The sequence below is a fragment of the Lampetra fluviatilis genome, chromosome 60, assembly GCF_964198595.1.
Source record: "Lampetra fluviatilis chromosome 60, kcLamFluv1.1, whole genome shotgun sequence".
Taxonomy (NCBI): domain Eukaryota; kingdom Metazoa; phylum Chordata; class Hyperoartia; order Petromyzontiformes; family Petromyzontidae; genus Lampetra; species Lampetra fluviatilis.
Genome location: NC_136334.1, coordinates 4,704,115 through 4,729,669, shown reverse-complemented (window position 1 = coordinate 4,729,669; position 25,555 = coordinate 4,704,115). Strand labels below are relative to the sequence as shown.

At 48.2% G+C, this 25,555-nt stretch overlaps 2 protein-coding genes across 7 annotated transcripts in view; one reads left to right on the top strand and one right to left on the bottom strand.

Moving 5' to 3' along the window:
* Window positions 1-10,594, bottom strand: part of LOC144950934 (tudor domain-containing protein 3-like) — a 261,619-nt gene extending 251,025 nt beyond the window's left edge. Inside the window, exon 1 of the mRNA XM_078881115.1 lies at window positions 10,459-10,594. Coding sequence (XP_078737241.1) covers window positions 10,459-10,547 — 89 coding nt within the window. The 5' untranslated portion in view covers window positions 10,548-10,594. The remainder of the gene's footprint in view (window positions 1-10,458) is intronic.
* A 148-nt stretch (window positions 10,595-10,742) lies between these two features.
* The window catches only part of RFXAP (regulatory factor X associated protein), a 33,611-nt gene continuing 18,798 nt past the window's right edge, over window positions 10,743-25,555 (top strand). For 3 of the 6 annotated variants that reach the window (XM_078881084.1, XM_078881082.1, XM_078881083.1), the window contains exons 1-3: window positions 10,743-10,815; window positions 13,119-13,245; window positions 14,399-14,891. In XM_078881084.1, coding sequence (XP_078737210.1) covers window positions 14,415-14,891 — 477 coding nt within the window. In that variant the 5' untranslated portion in view covers window positions 10,743-10,815; window positions 13,119-13,245; window positions 14,399-14,414. Of the gene's footprint in view, window positions 10,825-10,898; window positions 11,240-13,118; window positions 13,246-14,398; window positions 14,892-25,555 lie in introns of those variants that run through there. The other 3 variants (XM_078881086.1, XM_078881087.1, XM_078881088.1) reach the window with 3 other exon arrangements.

Below are 25,555 nucleotides of genomic sequence, written 5' to 3'. Positions count from 1 at the left end.
TGTGTAGTAGTGTGTGGACAGTATGTGTAATGTGTAGTAGTGTGTAGACATTGTGTAATGTGTAGTAGTGTGTAGACATTGTGTAATGTGTAGTAGTGTGTAGACATTGTGTAATGTGTAGTAGTGTGTAGACAGTATGTGTAATGTGTAGTAGTGTGTGGACAGTATGTGTAATGTGTAGTAGTGTGTAGACATTGTGTAATGTGTAGTAGTGTGTAGACAGTATGTGTAATGTGTAGTAGTGTGTAGACAGTATGTGTAATGTGTAGTAGTGTGTAGACAGTATGTGTAATGTGTAGTAGTGTGTAGACAGTATGTGTAATGTGTAGTAGTGTGTAGACATTGTGTAATGTGTAGTAGTGTGTAGACATTGTGTAATGTGTAGTAGTGTGTGGACAGTATGTGTAATGTGTAGTAGTGTGTAGACATTGTGTAATGTGTAGTAGTGTGTAGACATTGTGTAATGTGTAGTAGTGTGTAGACATTGTGTAATGTGTAGTAGTGTGTGGACAGTATGTGTAATGTGTAGTAGTGTGTAGACAGAATGTGTAATGTGTAGTAGTGTGTGGACAGTATGTGTAATGTGTAGTAGTGTGTAGACAGTATGTGTAATGTGTAGTAGTGTGTGGACAGTATGTGCAATGTGTAGTAGTGTGTAGACATTGTGTAATGTGTAGTAGTGTGTAGACATTGTGTAATGTGTAGTAGTGTGTAGACATTGTGTAATGTGTAGTAGTGTGTGGACAGTATGTGTAATGTGTAGTAGTGTGTAGACATTGTGTAATGTGTAGTAGTGTGTGGACAGTATGTGTAATGTGTAGTAGTGTGTAGACAGTATGTGTAATGTGTAGTAGTGTGTAGACATTGTGTAATGTGTAGTAGTGTGTAGACATTGTGTAATGTGTAGTAGTGTGTAGACAGTATGTGTAATGTGTAGTAGTGTGTGGACAGTATGTGTAATGTGTAGTAGTGTGTAGACAGTATGTGTAATGTGTAGTAGTGTGTGGACAGTATGTGTAATGTGTAGTAGTGTGTGGACAGTATGTGTAATGTGTAGTAGTGTGTAGACAGTATGTAATGTGTAGTAGTGTGTAGACATTGTGTAATGTGTAGTAGTGTGTAGACATTGTGTAATGTGTAGTAGTGTGTGGACAGTATGTGTAATGTGTAGTAGTGTGTAGACATTGTGTAATGTGTAGTAGTGTGTGGACAGTATGTGTAATGTGTAGTAGTGTGTAGACAGTATGTGTAATGTGTAGTAGTGTGTAGACATTGTGTAATGTGTAGTAGTGTGTAGACAGTATGTGTAATGTGTAGTAGTGTGTAGACATTGTGTAATGTGTAGTAGTGTGTGGACAGTATGTGTAATGTGTAGTAGTGTGTGGACAGTATGTGTAATGTGTAGTAGTGTGTGGACAGTATGTGTAATGTGTAGTAGTGTGTAGACAGTATGTGTAATGTGTAGTAGTGTGTAGACAGTATGTGTAATGTGTAGTAGTGTGTAGACAGTATGTGTAATGTGTAGTAGTGTGTAGACATTGTGTAATGTGTAGTAGTGTGTAGACATTGTGTAATGTGTAGTAGTGTGTAGACATTGTGTAATGTGTAGTAGTGTGTAGACAGTATGTGTAATGTGTAGTAGTGTGTAGACATTGTGTAATGTGTAGTAGTGTGTACACAGTATGTGTAATGTGTAGTAGTGTGTAGACAGTATGTGTAATGTGTAGTAGTGTGTAGACAGAATGTGTAATGTGTAGTAGTGTGTAGACAGTATGTGTAATGTGTAGTAGTGTGTACACAGTATGTGTAATGTGTAGTAGTGTGTAGACAGTATGTGTAATGTGTAGTAGTGTGTAGACAGTATGTGTAATGTGTAGTAGTGTGTACACAGTATGTGTAATGTGTAGTAGTGTGTAGACATTGTGTAATGTGTAGTAGTGTGTGGACAGTATGTGTAATGTGTAGTAGTGTGTAGACATTGTGTAATGTGTAGTAGTGTGTGGACAGTATGTGCAATGTGTAGTAGTGTGTAGACAGTATGTGCAATGTGTAGTAGTGTGTAGACAGTATGTGTAATGTGTAGTAGTGTGTGGACAGTATGTGTAATGTGTAGTAGTGTGTAGACAGTATGTGCAATGTGTAGTAGTGTGTGGACAGTATGTGTAATGTGTAGTAGTGTGTAGACAGTATGTGTAATGTGTAGTAGTGTGTACACAGTATGTGCAATGTGTAGTAGTGTGTAGACAGTATGTGTAATGTATAGTAGTGTGTAGACAGTATGTGTAATGTGTAGTAGTGTGTAGACAGTGTGTAATGTGTAGTAGTGTGTAGACAGTATGTGTAATGTGTAGTAGTGTGTAGACAGTATGTCTAATGTGTAGTAGTGTGTAGACATTGTGTAATGTGTAGTAGTGTGTAGACATTGTGTAATGTGTAGTAGTGTGTAGACAGTATGTGCAATGTGTAGTAGTGTGTAGACAGTATGTGTAATGTGTAGTAGTGTGTAGACAGTATGTCTAATGTGTAGTAGTGTGTAGACAGTATGTCTAATGTGTAGTAGTGTGTAGACATTGTGTAATGTGTAGTAGTGTGTAGACAGTATGTGTAATGTGTAGTAGTGTGTAGACAGTATGTCTAATGTGTAGTAGTGTGTAGACATTGTGTAATGTGTAGTAGTGTGTAGACATTGTGTAATGTGTAGTAGTGTGTAGACAGTATGTGTAATGTGTAGTAGTGTGTAGACAGTATGTCTAATGTGTAGTAGTGTGTAGACATTGTGTAATGTGTAGTAGTGTGTAGACAGTATGTGCAATGTGTAGTAGTGTGTGGACAGTATGTGTAATGTGTAGTAGTGTGTAGACATTGTGTAATGTGTAGTAGTGTGTAGACAGTATGTGCAATGTGTAGTAGTGTGTGGACAGTATGTGTAATGTGTAGTAGTGTGTGGACAGTATGTGTAATGTGTAGTAGTGTGTAGACATTGTGTAATGTGTAGTAGTGTGTAGACATTGTGTAATGTGTAGTAGTGTGTGGACAGTATGTGTAATGTGTAGTAGTGTGTGGACAGTATGTGCAATGTGTAGTAGTGTGTAGACATTGTGTAATGTGTAGTAGTGTGTACACAGTATGTGTAATGTGTAGTAGTGTGTAGACATTGTGTAATGTGTAGTAGTGTGTAGACATTGTGTAATGTGTAGTAGTGTGTAGACATTGTGTAATGTGTAGTAGTGTGTGGACAGTATGTGCAATGTGTAGTAGTGTGTGGACAGTATGTGTAATGTGTAGTAGTGTGTGGACAGTATGTGTAATGTGTAGTAGTGTGTAGACATTGTGTAATGTGTAGTAGTGTGTAGACAGTATGTGTAATGTGTAGTAGTGTGTAGACATTGTGTAATGTGTAGTAGTGTGTGGACAGTATGTGTAATGTGTAGTAGTGTGTAGACATTGTGTAATGTGTAGTAGTGTGTAGACATTGTGTAATGTGTAGTAGTGTGTGGACAGTATGTGTAATGTGTAGTAGTGTGTGGACAGTATGTGCAATGTGTAGTAGTGTGTAGACATTGTGTAATGTGTAGTAGTGTGTACACAGTATGTGTAATGTGTAGTAGTGTGTACACAGAATGTGTAATGTGTAGTAGTGTGTGGACAGAATGTGTAATGTGTAGTAGTGTGTAGACAGTATGTGTAATGTGTAGTAGTGTGTAGACAGTATGTGTAATGTGTAGTAGTGTGTACACAGAATGTGTAATGTGTAGTAGTGTGTGGACAGAATGTGTAATGTGTAGTAGTGTGTGGACAGTATGTGTAATGTGTAGTAGTGTGTAGACAGTATGTATAATGTGTAGTAGTGTGTAGACATTGTGTAATGTGTAGTAGTGTGTAGACATTGTGTAATGTGTAGTAGTGTGTAGACATTGTGTAATGTGTAGTAGTGTGTAGACATTGTGTAATGTGTAGTAGTGTGTACACAGTATGTGCAATGTGTAGTAGTGTGTAGACAGTATGTGTAATGTATAGTAGTGTGTAGACAGGATGTGTAATGTGTAGTAGTGTGTAGACAGTATGTGTAATGTGTAGTAGTGTGTAGACAGTATGTGTAATGTGTAGTAGTGTGTAGACAGTATGTGTAATGTGTAGTAGTGTGTAGACAGTATGTGTAATGTGTAGTAGTGTGTAGACAGTATGTGTAATGTGTAGTAGTGTGTAGACATTGTGTAATGTGTAGTAGTGTGTGGACAGTATGTGTAATGTGTAGTAGTGTGTAGACAGTATGTGTAATGTGTAGTAGTGTGTAGACAGAATGTGTAATGTGTAGTAGTGTGTAGACAGAATGTGTAATGTGTAGTAGTGTGTAGACAGAATGTGTAATGTGTAGTAGTGTGTGGACAGTATGTGTAATGTGTAGTAGTGTGTAGACAGTATGTGTAATGTGTAGTAGTGTGTAGACAGAATGTGTAATGTGTAGTAGTGTGTAGACAGAATGTGTAATGTGTAGTAGTGTGTAGACAGAATGTGTAATGTGTAGTAGTGTGTAGACAGAATGTGTAATGTGTAGTAGTGTGTGGACAGTGTGTGCAATGTGTAGTAGTGTGTAGACAGTATGTGTAATGTGTAGTAGTGTGTAGACAGTATGTGCAATGTGTAGTAGTGTGTAGACAGTATGTGCAATGTGTAGTAGTGTGTAGACAGAATGTGTAATGTGTAGTAGTGTGTAGACAGAATGTGTAATGTGTAGTAGTGTGTAGACAGAATGTGTAATGTGTAGTAGTGTGTGGACAGTGTGTGCAATGTGTAGTAGTGTGTAGACAGTATGTGTAATGTGTAGTAGTGTGTAGACATTGTGTAATGTGTAGTAGTGTGTGGACAGTATGTGTAATGTGTAGTAGTGTGTGGACAGTATGTGTAATGTGTAGTAGTGTGTAGACATTGTGTAATGTGTAGTAGTGTGTAGACAGTATGTGTAATGTGTAGTAGTGTGTAGACATTGTGTAATGTGTAGTAGTGTGTAGACAGTATGTGTAATGTGTAGTAGTGTGTAGACATTGTGTAATGTGTAGTAGTGTGTGGACAGTATGTGTAATGTGTAGTAGTGTGTAGACATTGTGTAATGTGTAGTAGTGTGTAGACATTGTGTAATGTGTAGTAGTGTGTAGACAGTATGTGCAATGTGTAGTAGTGTGTAGACAGTATGTGTAATGTGTAGTAGTGTGTACACAGTATGTGTAATGTGTAGTAGTGTGTAGACAGTATGTGTAATGTGTAGTAGTGTGTAGACAGAATGTGTAATGTGTAGTAGTGTGTAGACAGTATGTGTAATGTGTAGTAGTGTGTACACAGTATGTGTAATGTGTAGTAGTGTGTAGACAGTATGTGTAATGTGTAGTAGTGTGTAGACAGTATGTGCAATGTGTAGTAGTGTGTAGACATTGTGTAATGTGTAGTAGTGTGTGGACATTGTGTAATGTGTAGTAGTGTGTGGACAGTATGTGTAATGTGTAGTAGTGTGTAGACAGTATAGTAATGTGTAGTAGTGTGTAGACAGTATGTGTAATGTGTAGTAGTGTGTGGACATTGTGTAATGTGTAGTAGTGTATAGACAGTATGTGTAATGTGTAGTAGTGTGTAGACAGTATGTGTAATGTGTAGTAGTGTAGACATTGTGTAATGTGTAGTAGTGTGTAGACATTGTGTAATGTGTAGTAGTGTGTGGACAGTATGTGTAATGTGTAGTAGTGTGTAGACATTGTGTAATGTGTAGTAGTGTGTGGACAGTATGTGTAATGTGTAGTAGTGTGTAGACAGTATGTGTAATGTGTAGTAGTGTGTAGACAGTATGTGTAATGTGTAGTAGTGTAGACATTGTGTAATGTGTAGTAGTGTGTAGACATTGTGTAATGTGTAGTAGTGTGTGGACAGTATGTGTAATGTGTAGTAGTGTGTAGACATTGTGTAATGTGTAGTAGTGTGTAGACATTGTGTAATGTGTAGTAGTGTGTGGACAGTATGTGTAATGTGTAGTAGTGTGTAGACATTGTGTAATGTGTAGTAGTGTGTACACAGTATGTGTAATGTGTAGTAGTGTAGACAGTGTGTGTAATGTGTAGTAGTGTGTGGACAGTATGTGTAATGTGTAGTAGTGTGTAGACAGTATGTGTAATGTGTAGTAGTGTGTAGACATTGTGTAATGTGTAGTAGTGTGTAGACATTGTGTAATGTGCAGTAGTGTGTAGACATTGTGTAATGTGTAGTAGTGTGTGGACAGTATGTGTAATGTGTAGTAGTGTGTACACAGTATGTGTAATGTGTAGTAGTGTGTACACAGAATGTGTAATGTGTAGTAGTGTGTAGACAGAATGTGTAATGTGTAGTAGTGTGTGGACAGTATGTGTAATGTGTAGTAGTGTGTGGACAGTATGTGTAATGTGTAGTAGTGTGTAGACAGTATGTGTAATGTGTAGTAGTGTGTGGACAGTATGTGTAATGTGTAGTAGTGTGTGGACAGTATGTGTAATGTGTAGTAGTGTGTAGACAGTATGTGTAATGTGTAGTAGTGTGTGGACAGTATGTGTAATGTGTAGTAGTGTGTGGACAGTATGTGTAATGTGTAGTAGTGTGTAGACAGTATGTGTAATGTGTAGTAGTGTGTAGACATTGTGTAATGTGTAGTAGTGTGTAGACAGTATGTGTAATGTGTAGTAGTGTGTAGACATTGTGTAATGTGTAGTAGTGTGTAGACAGTATGTAATGTGTAGTAGTGTGTAGACAGTATGTGTAATGTGTAGTAGTGTGTAGACATTGTGTAATGTGTAGTAGTGTGTAGACAGTATGTAATGTGTAGTAGTGTGTGGACAGTATGTGTAATGTGTAGTAGTGTGTAGACAGTATGTGTAATGTGTAGTAGTGTGTAGACATTGTGTAATGTGTAGAAGTGTGTAGACAGTATGTGTAATGTGTAGTAGTGTGTAGACATTGTGTAATGTGTAGTAGTGTGTAGACAGTATGTAATGTGTAGTAGTGTGTAGACAGTATGTGTAATGTGTAGTAGTGTGTAGACAGTATGTAATGTGTAGTAGTGTGTAGACAGTATGTGCAATGTGTAGTAGTGTGTAGACAGTATGTGTAATGTGTAGTAGTGTGTAGACAGTATGTAATGTGTAGTAGTGTGTAGACATTGTGTAATGTGTAGTAGTGTGTGGACAGTATGTGTAATGTGTAGTAGTGTGTGGACAGTATGTGTAATGTGTAGTAGTGTGTGGACAGTATGTGTAATGTGTAGTAGTGTGTAGACATTGTGTAATGTGTAGTAGTGTGTGGACAGTATGTGTAATGTGTAGTAGTGTGTAGACATTGTGTAATGTGTAGTAGTGTGTGGACAGTATTAGTAATGTGTAGTAGTGTGTAGACAGTATGTGTAATGTGTAGTAGTGTGTAGACAGAATGTGTAATGTGTAGTAGTGTGTGGACAGTATGTGTAATGTGTAGTAGTGTGTAGACAGAATGTGTAATGTGTAGTAGTGTGTAGACAGTATGTGTAATGTGTAGTAGTGTGTAGACATTGTGTAATGTGTAGTAGTGTGTAGACAGTATGTGTAATGTGTAGTAGTGTGTGGACAGTATGTGTAATGTGTAGTAGTGTGTAGACATTGTGTAATGTGTAGTAGTGTGTAGACAGTATGTGTAATGTGTAGTAGTGTGTAGACATTGTGTAATGTGTAGTAGTGTGTAGACAGTATGTGTAATGTGTGTGTAGACAGTATGTGCAATGTGTAGTAGTGTGTAGACATTGTGTAATGTGTAGTAGTGTGTGGACAGTATTAGTAATGTGTAGTAGTGTGTAGACATTGTGTAATGTGTAGTAGTGTGTACACAGTATGTGTAATGTGTAGTAGTGTGTAGACAGTATGTGTAATGTGTAGTAGTGTGTAGACATTGTGTAATGTGTAGTAGTGTGTAGACAGTATGTGTAATGTGTAGTAGTGTGTAGACAGTGTGTAATGTGTAGTAGTGTGTAGACATTGTGTAATGTGTAGTAGTGTGTAGACAGTATGTGTAATGTGTAGTAGTGTGTAGACAGTGTGTAATGTGTAGTAGTGTGTAGACAGTATGTGTAATGTGTAGTAGTGTGTAGACAGTGTGTAATGTGTAGTAGTGTGTAGACATTGTGTAATGTGTAGTAGTGTGTACACAGTATGTGTAATGTGTAGTAGTGTGTAGACAGTGTGTAATGTGTAGTAGTGTGTAGACATTGTGTAATGTGTAGTAGTGTGTAGACAGTATGTGTAATGTGTAGTAGTGTGTAGACAGTGTGTAATGTGTAGTAGTGTGTAGACATTGTGTAATGTGTAGTAGTGTGTACACAGTATGTGTAATGTGTAGTAGTGTGTAGACATTGTGTAATGTGTAGTAGTGTGTAGACATTGTGTAATGTGTAGTAGTGTGTAGACAGAATGTGCAATGTGTAGTAGTGTGTAGACATTGTGTAATGTGTAGTAGTGTGTAGACATTGTGTAATGTGTAGTAGTGTGTAGACAGTATGTAATGTGTAGTAGTGTGTAGACAGTATGTAATGTGTAGTAGTGTGTAGACATTGTGTAATGTGTAGTAGTGTGTAGACATTGTGTAATGTGTAGTAGTGTGTAGACAGTATGTGCAATGTGTAGTAGTGTGTAGACATTGTGTAATGTGTAGTAGTGTGTAGACAGTATGTGTAATGTGTAGTAGTGTGTGGACAGTATGTGTAATGTGTAGTAGTGTGTAGACAGTATGTGTAATGTGTAGTAGTGTGTGGACAGTATGTGTAATGTGTAGTAGTGTGTGGACAGTATGTGCAATGTGTAGTAGTGTGTAGACAGTATGTAATGTGTAGTAGTGTGTAGACAGTATGTGCAATGTGTAGTAGTGTGTAGACAGTATGTGCAATGTGTAGTAGTGTGTAGACAGTGTGTAATGTGTAGTAGTGTGTAGACAGTATGTAATGTGTAGTAGTGTGTAGACATTGTGTAATGTGTAGTAGTGTGTAGACAGAATGTGTAATGTGTAGTAGTGTGTGGACAGTATGTGTAATGTGTAGTAGTGTGTAGACAGTATGTGTAATGTGTAGTAGTGTGTAGACATTGTGTAATGTGTAGTAGTGTGTAGACATTGTGTAATGTGTAGTAGTGTGTAGACATTGTGTAATGTGTAGTAGTGTGTAGACATTGTGTAATGTGTAGTAGTGTGTGGACAGTATGTGTAATGTGTAGTAGTGTGTAGACAGTATGTGTAATGTGTAGTAGTGTGTAGACAGTATGTAATGTGTAGTAGTGTGTAGACAGAATGTGTAATGTGTAGTAGTGTGTAGACAGTATGTGTAATGTGTAGTAGTGTGTGGACAGTATGTGTAATGTGTAGTAGTGTGTGGACAGTATGTGTAATGTGTAGTAGTGTGTAGACAGTATGTGTAATGTGTAGTAGTGTGTAGACAGAATGTGTAATGTGTAGTAGTGTGTGGACAGTATGTGTAATGTGTAGTAGTGTGTGGACAGTATGTGTAATGTGTAGTAGTGTGTAGACAGTATGTGTAATGTGTAGTAGTGTGTGGACAGTATGTAATGTGTAGTAGTGTGTAGACAGTATGTGTAATGTGTAGTAGTGTGTAGACAGTATGTGTAATGTGTAGTAGTGTGTGGACAGTGTGTAATGTGTAGTAGTGTGTAGACAGTGTGTAATGTGTAGTAGTGTGTAGACAGTATGTGTAATGTGTAGTAGTGTGTAGACAGTATGTGTAATGTGTAGTAGTGTGTGGACAGTATGTAATGTGTAGTAGTGTGTAGACAGTATGTGTAATGTGTAGTAGTGTGTAGACAGTATGTGTAATGTGTAGTAGTGTGTGGACAGTGTGTAATGTGTAGTAGTGTGTAGACAGTGTGTAATGTGTAGTAGTGTGTAGACAGTATGTAATGTGTAGTAGTGTGTGGACAGTGTGTAATGTGTAGTAGTGTGTAGACAGTATGTGTAATGTGTAGTAGTGTGTAGACATTGTGTAATGTGTAGTAGTGTGTAGACAGTATGTAATGTGTAGTAGTGTGTAGACATTGTGTAATGTGTAGTAGTGTGTAGACAGTGTGTAATGTGTAGTAGTGTGTAGACATTGTGTAATGTATAGTTTATGCATGTTGAGTGCAGTGTACACACTATGAATAAGCGTGCAGTATAAGCGTGTATATCTTACACACCAGCATAGCATGTACGAGTACAAATCGTGTATATAGATATAACACAATCCACACACACCAAGTTTGACACAAACTCATTGCGTGTGTGAAACCGCGTGTAAGATGTGTTACACTGCACATGCAATAAAAACGCTGTGTTCATCACGCAAGCACCGTACATGTGCACGATGCAAAGTTGCACATTCTGTGTACGCAACGATGATAACAATAGCGATAAAAATGCAATAAACGCAGCAAAACGAACCATCCGAGATGCTTGAACGTGTCCATGAACGAAGCAATAGCGAGCAGCGAACCACGTGAACTCGTCCGCGGGTTTCGCGACGCGCACATTCGCGAGCGGGCAAGCGAGAGAGAAATTTAAATTAAAAACTAAAAAATGTAAAACTTCCGCCGATGTTCGCGTCCTATAGAGACGCCGATTTTAAACGCGCACGTTGTTTTTTTTGTTAGCGAACGTGAAGTAAACTCGAAGGGAATGTTTTGATGTGGGGGGGGGGGTGGTGCTTTGACGGCGAATCTGCGTGTCGAGAACCAAGTGGAGAAGCTCCTTGCCGGCGTGAGTCGCGAGTCCACGTGGGTCGCGCGCGCGACACCCCAGGCGAGTACAGTGAGTACAGTGCGGGTACAGTGAGTACAGTGCGGGTACAGTGAGGGAGACCGTGAGGGGGCAGTGCAGGTACAGTGCGTGGTACAGTGCGGGTGCAGTGAGGGGGACAGTGAGTACAGTGAGGGGTACAGTGAGTGGTACAGTGAAGGGTACAGTGATGGTACAGTGAGGGGGCAGTGCGGGGTACATTGACTACAGTGCGTGGTACAGTGAGGGTACAATGCGGGGTACAGTGAGGGGCCAGTGCGGGGGTACAGTGAGTACAGTTTCCAGTACATATGATCGGTACAGTGAGCGGCACAGTGCGTTGTACAGTACGCTGTACAGTACGCGGTACAGTGCGCGTGAACCGGGGCTCCCCCCCCCGCGTTTCTTCCCTCTAGGTCGCCTCGGCCTCAAACGAGGACCTGGCGCGGTATGTAACAACATCGTCGCCGGGGGAGACAAAGGCGGTCGTGTTCGATTGCTAGGGAACCCCAAATCCCTTCCGCGTGACGGCACTTGCCCCAGCAGACTGTTACAGGCTACACGGGGGGTCTTTGTCTTTGTGGGAGCGGTGGTGCAGCGATTAGCGCCCGAGTTCGGTTCCCACCGATAACCAGGTTGTCGATAATTATCTGAACCGGTACCTGGGCCTCCGCCTAGGTCGCCTCAGCCTCAAATCGATAACCCGGCGAGGTGTGTAAGTAAACATCGCCACAGGCTACACGGGGGATCTTTGTCTTTGTGGGAGCGGTGGTGCAGCGATTAGCGCCCGAGTTCGATTCCCACAGATAACCAGGTTGTCGATAATTCTCTGAACCGGTTCCTGGGCCTCCGCCTAGGTCGCCTCAGCCTCAAATCGATAACCCGGCGAGGTGTGTTAGTAGTAAACATCGCCACTGGGTCCATCCACCCCCTCGTGTACTAATCTAGATTTGAAGTTTTCGTGATTTCAGGGATCAATACGTCGGTATAAAATCAATACATTACATTCAATTAATTTTATTTTTACATTTAATGTAATAGATTGTATACCTACGTGACTTTAACGAAAGAACCAAAGCGTTTTTGTGTGTTCTGTACTCTTTCGCCAACACGATAATTATTTAATCCGTAATTGTGTGCTGCACAATACGGTAACTTTCGTGGCTTGGAAGCGTTCGTGAGTGCAAGATTTTTTATATTCTCACCCTTTTTAAATCCTTTATATTAAGTTCGCTTGCTTGCTTGCTTAGGACCGTGCAAATCTTTCGCTCGTTTTTTAACCCACTTCCCGTGATCCAATCGAGCTGACATTTCGCACACAGACTCGTTGTGCGTGACAATTAATTTTCGTGAAAAATTTTTTCCAAAATTTTACACTTTTTAGGGAAAACGAATTAAATATTTAATTACCAATTGCTTAATACTGGCAGACAATCATCTGACCCATAGGTGGCAGCCATCTCAAGCCAGAGGACGAGAGGACTCTAGCCGCCCCGATGCCACGAATATAAAGGATTTATAGTGAAAAACTTTGTTTTTACGGGTTTACTTGTTTCCTGAAGAAGACCGCTTGTATTCTTAGGTTTTTTCGGTAAAGTCACGTAGGTAAAACATCTAAATTAATGAAAATAAAATAAAAACAAAAATCACGACGTTTCGGAGGCAACACAAGCTTCCGTCTTCAGGTGGAACCGTCACAGCAAAATTACCGTATCAAAATTACTGTATCAAGTGAGTAATTTTGCTGTGATGATTCCACATGAAGACAGAAGCTTGTGTTGCCTCCGAAACGTCGTGAATTAATTTATTTTATTTTTCATCTACGTGACTTTACCGAAAAATTAACCCGTAAAAACAAAGTTTTTCACTATAAATCCTTTATATGCGTGGCGGCTAGAGTCCTCTCGTCCTCTGGCTTGAGATGGCTGCCACCTATGGGTCAGATGATTGCTTGCCACCATTAAGCAATTGGTAATTACATATAATAATTTTTTCCCTAAAAAGTGTAAAATTTAGGAAAAAAATTTTCACGAAAATTAATTGTCACGCACAACGAGTCTGTGTGGAAAATTTCAGCTCGATTGGATCACGGGAAGTGGGTTAAAAAACGACCGAAAGATTTGCACGGTCGTAAGCGCCCAAGCGAACTTAATATAAAGGATTAAAAAAATGGAACTTTGTAGGATGAACGTTGGGATTCATAAGGGACACGGGGTGACCAACACGATCTGAATTGGTCTGCAATAAGGTGATAGGAGGTTGACAGGAAATGCAGTCGCCACACTGCTACCGGAGAGTTTTTAATTTTCCATTTTGTGCATCACCAGGGCATCTGCGTCGACTGCCGGCACGGTTTTGTGCAGTGGTTGATGCGATTTAGGACGGATCCGTGAGCGGTTTCGTGGAAGATCAACCCCCAAGGCACGGATCTCCTGCTGTTGGCTCTTCGAAACGGTGAGATCGTTCGGCAAAGTAATTGCGGCGTCCGATCGAAACCCAAGTCTCGCTCGTGCGTTGTCGCGCACGGAAGCTGGCCATACTCTTAGGTTTTTTTTCGGTAAAGTCAAGTAGGTAAAACAGTTTTTTTAATTAATAAAAGTAAAATAAAAATTAAAAAAATTCACGACGTTTCGGAAGCAACACAAGCCTCCGTCTTCAGGTGGAACCGTCACAGCCACGACAGCTGTATCAAGTAAAAGAGAGATCACAAGAAATACTACCCCGTATATATAATGGTTGAGGGGGGAAGGGCCAGGAACGGCACACTTTTTTATTAATATGGTAAGGTGAGGCTGAAGACCAAGAGTAGACTGCATAACATTTACTCGTGTGTGCACGTGTGTGTGTGTGTGTTTGTGAGCCCGGGGAGTTTCTTTTCCAAAGATCGATGCGAATTTTTCTTGGTGGCTGTGGGTTGCCCAGCCCCTTGAGACTCGTTGTGCTGCTCCATCGCCTTTCACCCTCGCCCCGTCCCTCCATTGTCCGGCTCTCTTGGCAAATTGGCTCCCAGGCGACGCAGCGGACGTCCCCATTAGTGTCCTGGGGAAGGGAAAAAAAAAAAGTTTGGGTAGAAATATTAGTAGCTACGAATGGAACCCTAAAACGTGCCATCATGGGGGATGTCGTTTTTTTTTTCTTCCCGCGTGAGATCAGCACTTTCAATGGCCAGCATCATTTGGCGACTTCATTTGGCGCACGAGACGTTGTCAGAGGTCAATGTGTCGCCGCTACATTAATACCTTTGCTGAATAATTGGCGTGCACGGTTTGGCTACATCAGACCAAGGTGGCCTGAAACGCCCCTCATATAAGCAGCTAAAATGCCACGATTCATTATTTTCCAAAGAGACCAGGTTTTTTTTTGTTGCATATATATAGTGGCCGCGTGTTTTTGTTAAAAACCATCAGACCACTCCATTGCGAATCATTAAAGATTAGGGGGGGAGGGGGGGGGAGAAAGCCCGGACTCAAAAAATATTTGGCAGGCAGCAGGCGGCAACGGCATCCTTTTCCCGCAAATGCGTCCACGTCTTCAGCGAAGCCGCGTGGTGTCGTCGCCCCCTTTCATCGAGCGACAAATGTTGACGCTTGACCCACTCGTGTCGCAGGGCCGTACCCCCGACCATGAGCGCAGCAGCAGCAGCAGCAGGAGCAGCAGCAGCAGCAGCAGGAGCAGCAGCAGCAGCAGCAGCAGGAGTCTCCGACAGCGGCTCGGACCAGAGCAGAGCGGCGAGCCCGGGCGGTGGAGTGCATCCCGCGTCCACGGACGACGCAACGCACGAAAGTCCGGGGAGCGCGAGCGAAGGGGACGTGACAGTCGGAGGAGGAGGAGGGGAGGAGGACGAGGAGGAGGAGGAGGAGGAGGTGGACGCCGCAAAGGACGAGGTGCCCAGGCTGCGACGGTGCTCGTACGAGGGCTGCGTCGAAACGACGGCTCGCTCCGCGCGGCAAGCCGGGCAGCTCACCGCCACCGGCAGCCACCACCACCACCACGCGGCATGGATGTGTAAGAAGCACAAGAACAAGGCGTACAAGGCCAAGTTCAAGACCAAGAAGAATTTCTCGGCTGGCGGAGCGAGCGGCGGCGGAGGCGGCGGCAAGGTTGGTCCGCGGTTTAGGAGGCTGGCTTTTATTAGGCTGAGTCGACCTAGGGGAGGCCCAGTACCCGGTTCGAATATTCGCCACTGTTGATTATTGGTTTTTTACCCTTTTATCTGGCAACAAAACTGACACCTTTTTACGAGGAGTCATGTTTGCATAGACCACAATACCTGCAGTCATAATGCAAACAAAAAACATAACTCTGATAATGTGCACTGTCCTTGAAGTTGATTGGTCCACACCCGAGACAGCTTTCCTTAGAGCCTAGTCTCACATGGTGTTGGACCAGATGACGCCAAAAGGCGCACAACTCATGGACAATGCACCATCAGAGTATGAGAGCTCGGGGTAAGAATTTTCACAATTGGAACCTCATTTGCCAGTAAAAAATATGATAATTGGTTTTTTACCCTTCTATCTGGCAACAAAACTTACACTTTTTTTTACAAGGAGTCATGTTTGCATTGACCACAATACCTGATGTCGTAATGCAAACAAAAAACATAACTCTGATAATGTATGCACTGTCCTTGAAGTTGATTGGTCCACACCCGAGACAGCTTTGCTTAGAGCCTAGTCTCACATGGTGTTGGACCAGATGACGCCAAAAGGCCACTGTTGTCGGTTGTGAGCGGTATTCGAAGTGCGATTGGTTCGTCGAGCTTTCATTTCTCGGTTGGGCCTTCGGTATGTAAAATAAAACGTTCAGTTTCGTTTAAAGATTTGCGCTCAACGGCATCCCAATACATTGCGTTAGGCAGCCGCAAACATCTGCATTTCACGCCAGGGCCTGTCTTAGTAAATGACGTCACGCGATTTTGGACGATTTTTGACCCCCCCCCCCACTCGTCACACGGCGTCACAAAAAGTCAGACCCCCCCTCAAATATGATATTTCCATTTTGAAAATAAAACATGCTTCAAATCGCTTTAAACTATTGTCATTGTAGTGCGTATTTAATGTGGCGCTGCACTCTGATGCCGTAGGAGTGTTGTTCGAACAATTAGTGTTGTTATAACAATTCTATGTTTATTTAAAGTTGCGCATTTTTACGTGACGTCACATTTCTCAAACACCCCCCCCCCCTCGTCACACATCGTCACAAATGTCTCACCCCCCCCCCCCCAGGTGCGTGACGTCATTTATGGACTGCCCCTAAGGGCTGCTCAGCTCCGCAGCACTTTTCCCATAAGCCACCTGGCCACAAATGATAGCCCAACACATTGGCTCGTCATCATCATCGTCATCATCGCGTGGAAATGCCTTCCATGCCGCCACGACTGAGTGAGGCGTGCTTTGTGCCTGGGTGATTGTGTGTCTGGGTGCGTGGGTGACTGGGTGACTGGGTGCGTGGGTGACTGGGTGACTGGGTGACTGGGTGACTGGGTGATTGTGTGTCTGGGTGCGTGGGTGACTGGGTGACTGGGTGCGTGGGTGACTGGGTGACTGGGTGATTGTGTGTCTGGGTGCGTGGGTGACTGGGTGACTGGGTAATTGTGTGTCTGGGTGCGTGGGTGACTGGGTGACTGGGTGACTGGGTGACTGGGTGATTGTGTGTCTGGGTGACTGTGTGCCTGGGTGACTGGGTGACTGGGTGACTGGGTGATTGTGTGTCTGGGTGCGTGGGTAACTGGGTGACTGGGTGACTGGGTGACTGGGTGATTGTGTGCCTGGGTGACTGGGTGATTGTGTGTCTGGGTGATTGTGTGCCTGGGTGCGTGGGTGACTGGGTGACTGGGTGATTGTGTGCCTGGGTGACTGGGTGACTGGGTGATTGTGTGTGTGGGTGCGTGGGTGACTGGGTGACTGGGTGACTGGGTGACTGGGTGATTGTGTGCCTGGGTGCCTGGGTGACTGGGTGACTGGGTGATTGTGTGCCTGGGTGCGTGGGTGACTGGGTGATTGGGTGATTGTGTGCCTGGGTGCGTGGGTGACTGGGTGACTGGGTGATTGTGTGCCTGGGTGACTGGGTGACTGGGTGATTGTGTATCTGGGTGCGTGGGTGACTGGGTGACTGGGTGACTGGGTGATTGTGTGCCTGGGTGACTAGGTGACTGGGTGATTGTGTGTCTGGGTGCGTGGGTGACTGGGTGACTGGGTGACTGGGTGATTGTGTGCCTGGGTGACTGGGTGACGGGTGATTGTGTGCCTGGGTGCGTGGGTGACTGGGTGACTGGGTGATTGTGTGTCTGGGTGCGTGGGTGACTGGGTGTCTGGGTGATTGTGTGTCTGGGTGCGTGGGTGACTGGGTGATTGTGTGTCTGGGTGCGTGGGTGACTGGGTGACTGGGTGACTGGGTGATTGTGTGCCTGGGTGACTGGGTGACTGGGTGATTGTGTGTCTGGGTGCATGGGTGACTGGGTGACTGGGTGACTGGGTGATTGTGTGCCTGGGTGACTGGGTGATTGTGTGCCCTGGTGCGTGGGTGACTGGGTGATTGTGTAGTTGTGTGTCTGGGTGCCTGGGTGCGTGGGTGACTGGGTGACTGGGTAATTGTGTGTCTGGGTGCCTGGGTGCGTGGGTGACTGGGTGATTGTGTGTCTGGGTGCGTGGGTGACTGGGTGATTGTGTGTCTGGGTGCGTGGGTGCGTGGGTGACTGGGTGACTGGGTGATTGTGTGTCTGGGTGACTGGGTGACTGGGTGACTGGGTAATTGTGTGTCTGGGTGCCTGGGTGACTGGGTGATTGTGTGCGTGGGTGACTGGGTGACTGGGTGATTGTGTGTCTGGGTGCCTGGGTGACTGGGTGATTGTGTGTCTGGGTGCGTGGGTGACTGGGTGACTGGGTGCGTGGGTGACTGGGTGATTGTGTGTCTGGGTGCGTGGGTGACTGGGTGACTGGGTGATTGTGTGTCTGGGTGCGTGGGTGACTGGGTGACTGGGTGATTGTGTGTCTGGGTGCGTGGGTGACTGGGTGACTGGGTGATTGTGTGTCTGGGTGCCTGGGTGACTAGGTGATTGTGTGTCTGGGTGCGTGGGTGACTGGGTGATTGTGTGTCTGGGTGCGTGGGTGACTGGGTGACTGGGTAATTGCGTGTCTGGGTGCGTGGGTGACTGGGTGACTGGGTAATTGTGTGTCTGGGTGCCTGGGTGACTGGGTGACTGGGTGATTGTGTGTCTGGGTGACTGGGTGACTGGGTGATTGTGTGTCTGGGTGACTGGGTGACTGGCTGACTGGGTGACTGGGTGATTGTGTGCCTGGGTGCGTGGGTGACTGGGTGACTGGGTGATTGTGTGCCTGGGTGACTGGGTGACTGGGTGATTGTGTATCTGGGTGCGTGGGTGTCTGGGTGACTGGGTGACTGGGTGATTGTGTGCCTGGGTGCCTGGGTGACTGGGTGATTGTGTGTCTGGGTGCGTGGGTGACTGGGTGTCTGGGTGATTGTGTGTCTGGGTGCGTGGGTGACTGGGTGACTGGGTGATTGTGTGTCTGGGTGCGTGGGTGACTGGGTGACTGGGTGATTGTGTGCCTGGGTGACTGGGTGACTGGGTGATTGTGTGTCTGGGTGCATGGGTGACTGGGTGACTGGGTGATTGTGTGCCTGGGTGCCTGGGTGACTGGGTGACTGGGTGATTGTGTGCCCTGGTGCGTGGGTGACTGGGTGATTGTGTAATTGTGTGTCTGGGTGCCTGGGTGCGTGGGTGACTGGGTGACTGGGTGACTGGGTGACTGGGTAATTGTGTGTCTGGGTGCCTGGGTGCGTGGGTGACTGGGTGATTGTGTGTCTGGGTGCGTGGGTGACTGGGTGACTGGGTGATTGTGTGTCTGGGTGCGTGGGTGCGTGGGTGACTGGGTGATTGTGTGTCTGGGTGACTGGGTGACTGGGTAATTGTGTGTCTGGGTGCCTGGGTGACTGGGTGATTGTGTGCGTGGGTGACTGGGTGACTGGGTGATTGTGTGTCTGGGTGCCTGGGTGACTGGGTGATTGTGTGTCTGGGTGCGTGGGTGACTGGGTGCGTGGGTGACTGGGTGATTGTGTGTCTGGGTGCGTGGGTGACTGGGTGATTGTGTGTCTGGGTGCGTGGGTGACTGGGTGACTGGGTGACTGGGTGATTGTGTGTCTGGGTGCGTGGGTGACTGGGTGACTGGGTGATTGTGTGTCTGGGTGCCTGGGTGACTGGGTGACTGGGTGATTGTGTGTCTGGGTGCGTGGGTGACTGGGTGACTGGGTGATTGTGTGTCTGGGTGCGTGGGTGACTGGGTGACTGGGTAATTGCGTGTCTGGGTGCGTGGGTGACTGGGTGACTGGGTAATTGTGTGTCTGGGTGCCTGGGTGACTGGGTGACTGGGTGATTGTGTGTCTGGGTGACTGGGTGACTGGGTGACTGGGTGATTGTGTGTCTGGGTGACTGGGTGACTGGCTGACTGGGTGACTGGGTGATTGTGTGTCTGGGTGACTGGGTGCGTGGGTGACTGGGTGACTGGGTGATTGTGTGCCTGGGTGCCTGGGTGACTGGGTGACTGGGTGACTGGGTGATTGTGTGTCTGGGTGCGTGGGTGACTGGGTGACTGGGTGATTGTGTGTCTGGGTGCGTGGGTGACTGGGTGACTGGGTAATTGTGTGTCTGGGTGCGTGGGTGACTGGGTGACTGGGTGATTGTGTGCCTGGGTGACTGGGTGATGGGTGATTGTGTGCCTGGGTGCGTGGGTGACTGGGTGACTGGGTGATTGTGTGTCTGGGTGCGTGGGTGACTGGGTGTCTGGGTGATTGTGTGTCTGGGTGCGTGGGTGACTGGGTGACTGGGTGATTGTGTGTCTGGGTGCGTGGGTGACTGGGTGACTGGGTGACTGGGTGACTGGGTGATTGTGTGCCTGGGTGACTGGGTGACTGGGTGACTGGGTGATTGTGTGTCTGGGTGCATGGGTGACTGGGTGACTAGGTGATTGTGTGCCTGGGTGCCTGGGTGACTGGGTGACTGGGTGATTGTGTGCCCTGGTGCGTGGGTGACTGGGTGATTGTGTAATTGTGTGTCTGGGTGCCAGGGTGCGTGGGTGACTGGGTGACTGGGTTACTGGGTAATTGTGTGTCTGGGTGCCTGGGTGCGTGGGTGACTGGGTGACTGGGTGATTGTGTGTCTGGGTGCGTGGGTGACTGGGTGACTGGGTGATTGTGTGTCTGGGTGCGTGGGTGACTGGGTGACTGGGTGACTGGGTGATTGTGTGTCTGGGTGACTGGGTGACTGGGTAATTGTGTGTCTGGGTGCCTGGGTGACTGGGTGATTGTGTGCGTGGGTGACTGGGTGACTGGGTGATTGTGTGTCTGGGTGCCTGGGTGACTGGGTGATTGTGTGTCTGGGTGCGTGGGTGACTGGGTGACTGGGTGACTGGGTGACTGGGTGATTGTGTGTCTGGGTGCGTGGGTGACTGGGTGACTGGGTGATTGTGTGTCTGGGTGCGTGGGTGACTGGGTGACTGGGTGATTGTGTGTCTGGGTGCGTGGGTGACTGGGTGACTGGGTGATTGTGTGTCTGGGTGCCTGGGTGACTGGGTGACTGGGTGATTGTGTGTCTGGGTGCGTGGGTGACTGGGTGATTGTGTGTCTGGGTGCGTGGGTGACTGGGTGACTGGGTAATTGCGTGTCTGGGTGCGTGGGTGACTGGGTGACTGGGTAATTGTGTGTCTGGGTGCCTGGGTGACTGGGTGACTGGGTGATTGTGTGTCTGGGTGACTGGGTGACTGGGTGACTGGGTGATTGTGTGTCTGGGTGACTGGGTGACTGGCTGACTGGGTGACTGGGTGATTGTGTGTCTGGGTGACTGGGTGCGTGGGTGACTGGGTGACTGGGTGATTGTGTGCCTGGGTGCCTGGGTGACTGGGTGACTGGGTGACTGGGTGATTGTGTGTCTGGGTGCGTGGGTGCCTGGGTGACTGGGTGATTGTGTGTCTGGGTGCGTGGGTGACTGGGTGACTGGGTAATTGTGTGTCTGGGTGCGTGGGTGACTGGGTGACTGGGTGATTGTGTGTCTGGGTGCGTGGGTGACTGGGTAATTGTGTGTCTGGGTGCGTGGGTGACTGGGTGACTGGGTAATTGTGTGTCTGGGTGCCTGGGTGACTGGGTGATTGTGTGCGTGGGTGACTGGGTGACTGGGTGATTGTGTGTCTGGGTGCCTGGGTGACTGGGTGATTGTGTGTCTGGGTGCGTGGGTGACTGGGTGCGTGGGTGACTGGGTGATTGTGTGTCTGGGTGCGTGGGTGACTGGGTGACTGGGTGATTGTGTGTCTGGGTGCGTGGGTGACTGGGTGACTGGGTGACTGGGTGATTGTGTGTCTGGGTGCGTGGGTGACTGGGTGACTGGGTGATTGTGTGTCTGGGTGCCTGGGTGACTGGGTGACTGGGTGATTGTGTGTCTGGGTGCGTGGGTGACTGGGTGACTGGGTGTTTGTGTGTCTGGGTGCGTGGGTGACTGGGTGACTGGGTAATTGCGTGTCTGGGTGCGTGGGTGACTGGGTGACTGGGTAATTGTGTGTCTGGGTGCCTGGGTGACTGGGTGACTGGGTGATTGTGTGTCTGGGTGACTGGGTGACTGGGTGACTGGGTGATTGTGTGTCTGGGTGACTGGGTGACTGGCTTACTGGGTGACTGGGTGATTGTGTGTCTGGGTGACTGGGTGCGTGGGTGACTGGGTGACTGGGCGATTGTGTGCCTGGGTGCCTGGGTGACTGGGTGACTGGGTGACTGGGTGATTGTGTGTCTGGGTGCGTGGGTGACTGGGTGACTGGGTGATTGTGTGTCTGGGTGCGTGGGTGACTGGGTGACTGGGTAATTGTGTGTCTGGGTGCGTGGGTGACTGGGTGACTGGGTGATTGTGTGCCTGGGTGACTGGGTGATGGGTGATTGTGTGCCTGGGTGCGTGGGTGACTGGGTGACTGGGTGATTGTGTGTCTGGGTGCGTGGGTGACTGGGTGTCTGGGTGATTGTGTGTCTGGGTGCGTGGGTGACTGGGTGACTGGGTGATTGTGTGTCTGGGTGCGTGGGTGACTGGGTGACTGGGTGACTGGGTGACTGGGTGATTGTGTGCCTGGGTGACTGGGTGACTGGGTGATTGTGTGTCTGGGTGCATGGGTGACTGGGTGACTAGGTGATTGTGTGCCTGGGTGCCTGGGTGACTGGGTGACTGGGTGATTGTGTGCCCTGGTGCGTGGGTGACTGGGTGATTGTGTAATTGTGTGTCTGGGTGCCAGGGTGCGTGGGTGACTGGGTGACTGGGTTACTGGGTAATTGTGTGTCTGGGTGCCTGGGTGCGTGGGTGACTGGGTGATTGTGTGTCTGGGTGCGTGGGTGACTGGGTGACTGGGTGATTGTGTGTCTGGGTGCGTGGGTGACTGGGTGACTGGGTGACTGGGTGATTGTGTGTCTGGGTGACTGGGTGACTGGGTAATTGTGTGTCTGGGTGCCTGGGTGACTGGGTGATTGTGTGCGTGGGTGACTGGGTGACTGGGTGATTGTGTGTCTGGGTGCCTGGGTGACTGGGTGATTGTGTGTCTGGGTGCGTGGGTGACTGGGTGACTGGGTGACTGGGTGACTGGGTGATTGTGTGTCTGGGTGCGTGGGTGACTGGGTGACTGGGTGATTGTGTGTCTGGGTGCGTGGGTGACTGGGTGACTGGGTGATTGTGTGTCTGGGTGCGTGGGTGACTGGGTGACTGGGTGATTGTGTGTCTGGGTGCCTGGGTGACTGGGTGACTGGGTGATTGTGTGTCTGGGTGCGTGGGTGACTGGGTGATTGTGTGTCTGGGTGCGTGGGTGACTGGGTGACTGGGTAATTGCGTGTCTGGGTGCGTGGGTGACTGGGTGACTGGGTAATTGTGTGTCTGGGTGCCTGGGTGACTGGGTGACTGGGTGATTGTGTGTCTGGGTGACTGGGTGACTGGGTGACTGGGTGATTGTGTGTCTGGGTGACTGGGTGACTGGCTGACTGGGTGACTGGGTGATTGTGTGTCTGGGTGACTGGGTGCGTGGGTGACTGGGTGACTGGGTGATTGTGTGCCTGGGTGCCTGGGTGACTGGGTGACTGGGTGACTGGGTGATTGTGTGTCTGGGTGCGTGGGTGACTGGGTGACTGGGTGATTGTGTGTCTGGGTGCGTGGGTGACTGGGTGACTGGGTAATTGTGTGTCTGGGTGCGTGGGTGACTGGGTGACTGGGTGATTGTGTGTCTGGGTGCGTGGGTGACTGGGTAATTGTGTGTCTGGGTGCGTGGGTGACTGGGTGACTGGGTAATTGTGTGTCTGGGTGCGTGGGTGACTGGGTGACTGGGTGATTGTGTGTCTGGGTGCGTGGGTGACTGGGTGACTGGGTGATTGTGTGTCTGGGTGACTGGGTGACTGTGTGCCTGGGTGACTGGGTGACTGGGTGACTGGGTGATTGTGTGTCTGGGTGCGTGGGTGACTGGGTGATTGTGTGCCTGGGTGACTGGGTGACTGGGTGACTGGGTGATTGTGTGTCTGGGTGCGTGGGTGACTGGGTGATTGTGTGTCTGGGTGCGTGGGTGACTGGGTGATTGTGTGTCTGGGTGCGTGGGTGACTGGGTGACTGGGTAATTGCGTGTCTGGGTGCGTGGGTGACTGGGTGACTGGGTAATTGTGTGTCTGGGTGCCTGGGTGACTGGGTGACTGGGTGATTGTGTGTCTGGGTGACTGGGTGACTGGGTGACTGGGTGATTGTGTGTCTGGGTGACTGGGTGACTGGCTGACTGGGTGACTGGGTGATTGTGTGTCTGGGTGACTGGGTGCGTGGGTGACTGGGTGACTGGGTGATTGTGTGCCTGGGTGCCTGGGTGACTGGGTGACTGGGTGACTGGGTGATTGTGTGTCTGGGTGCGTGGGTGACTGGGTGACTGGGTGATTGTGTGTCTGGGTGCGTGGGTGACTGGGTGACTGGGTAATTGTGTGTCTTGGTGCGTGGGTGACTGGGTGACTGGGTGATTGTGTGTCTGGGTGCGTGGGTGACTGGGTAATTGTGTGTCTGGGTGCGTGGGTGACTGGGTGACTGGGTAATTGTGTGTCTGGGTGCGTGGGTGACTGGGTGACTGGGTGATTGTGTGTCTGGGTGCGTGGGTGACTGGGTGACTGGGTGATTGTGTGTCTGGGTGACTGGGTGACTGGGTGATTGTGTGCCTGGGTGACTGGGTGACTGGGTGACTGGGTGATTGTGTGTCTGGGTGCGTGGGTGACTGGGTGATTGTGTGCCTGGGTGACTGGGTGACTGGGTGATTGTGTGTCTGGGTGCGTGGGTGACTGGGTGACTGGGTAATTGTGTGTCTGGGTTCGTGGGTGACTGGGTGACTGGGTTATTGTGTGTCTGGGTGCGTGGGTGACTGGGTGACTGGGTGATTGTGTGTCTGGGTGCGTGGGTGACTGGGTGACTGGGTGATTGTGTGTCTGGGTGACTGGGTGCGTGGGTGACTGGGTGACTGGGTGATTGTGTGCCTGGGTGCCTGGGTGACTGGGTGACTGGGTGACTGGGTGATTGTGTGTCTGGGTGCGTGGGTGCCTGGGTGACTGGGTGATTGTGTGTCTGGGTGCGTGGGTGACTGGGTGACTGGGTAATTGTGTGTCTGGGTGCGTGGGTGACTGGGTGACTGGGTGATTGTGTGTCTGGGTGCGTGGGTGACTGGGTAATTGTGTGTCTGGGTGCGTGGGTGACTGGGTGACTGGGTAATTGTGTGTCTGGGTGCCTGGGTGACTGGGTGATTGTGTGCGTGGGTGACTGGGTGACTGGGTGATTGTGTGTCTGGGTGCCTGGGTGACTGGGTGATTGTGTGTCTGGGTGCGTGGGTGACTGGGTGCGTGGGTGACTGGGTGATTGTGTGTCTGGGTGCGTGGGTGACTGGGTGACTGGGTGATTGTGTGTCTGGGTGCGTGGGTGACTGGGTGACTGGGTGACTGGGTGATTGTGTGTCTGGGTGCGTGGGTGACTGGGTGACTGGGTGATTGTGTGTCTGGGTGCCTGGGTGACTGGGTGACTGGGTGATTGTGTGTCTGGGTGCGTGGGTGACTGGGTGACTGGGTGTTTGTGTGTCTGGGTGCGTGGGTGACTGGGTGACTGGGTAATTGCGTGTCTGGGTGCGTGGGTGACTGGGTGACTGGGTAATTGTGTGTCTGGGTGCCTGGGTGACTGGGTGACTGGGTGATTGTGTGTCTGGGTGACTGGGTGACTGGGTGACTGGGTGATTGTGTGTCTGGGTGACTGGGTGACTGGCTTACTGGGTGACTGGGTGATTGTGTGTCTGGGTGACTGGGTGCGTGGGTGACTGGGTGACTGGGTGATTGTGTGCCTGGGTGCCTGGGTGACTGGGTGACTGGGTGATTGTGTGTCTGGGTGCGTGGGTGACTGGGTGACTGGGTGATTGTGTGTCTGGGTGCGTGGGTGACTGGGTGACTGGGTAATTGTGTGTCTGGGTGCGTGGGTGACTGGGTGACTGGGTGATTGTGTGCCTGGGTGACTGGGTGATGGGTGATTGTGTGCCTGGGTGCGTGGGTGACTGGGTGACTGGGTGATTGTGTGTCTGGGTGCGTGGGTGACTGGGTGTCTGGGTGATTGTGTGTCTGGGTGCGTGGGTGACTGGGTGACTGGGTGATTGTGTGTCTGGGTGCGTGGGTGACTGGGTGACTGGGTGACTGGGTGACTGGGTGATTGTGTGCCTGGGTGACTGGGTGACTGGGT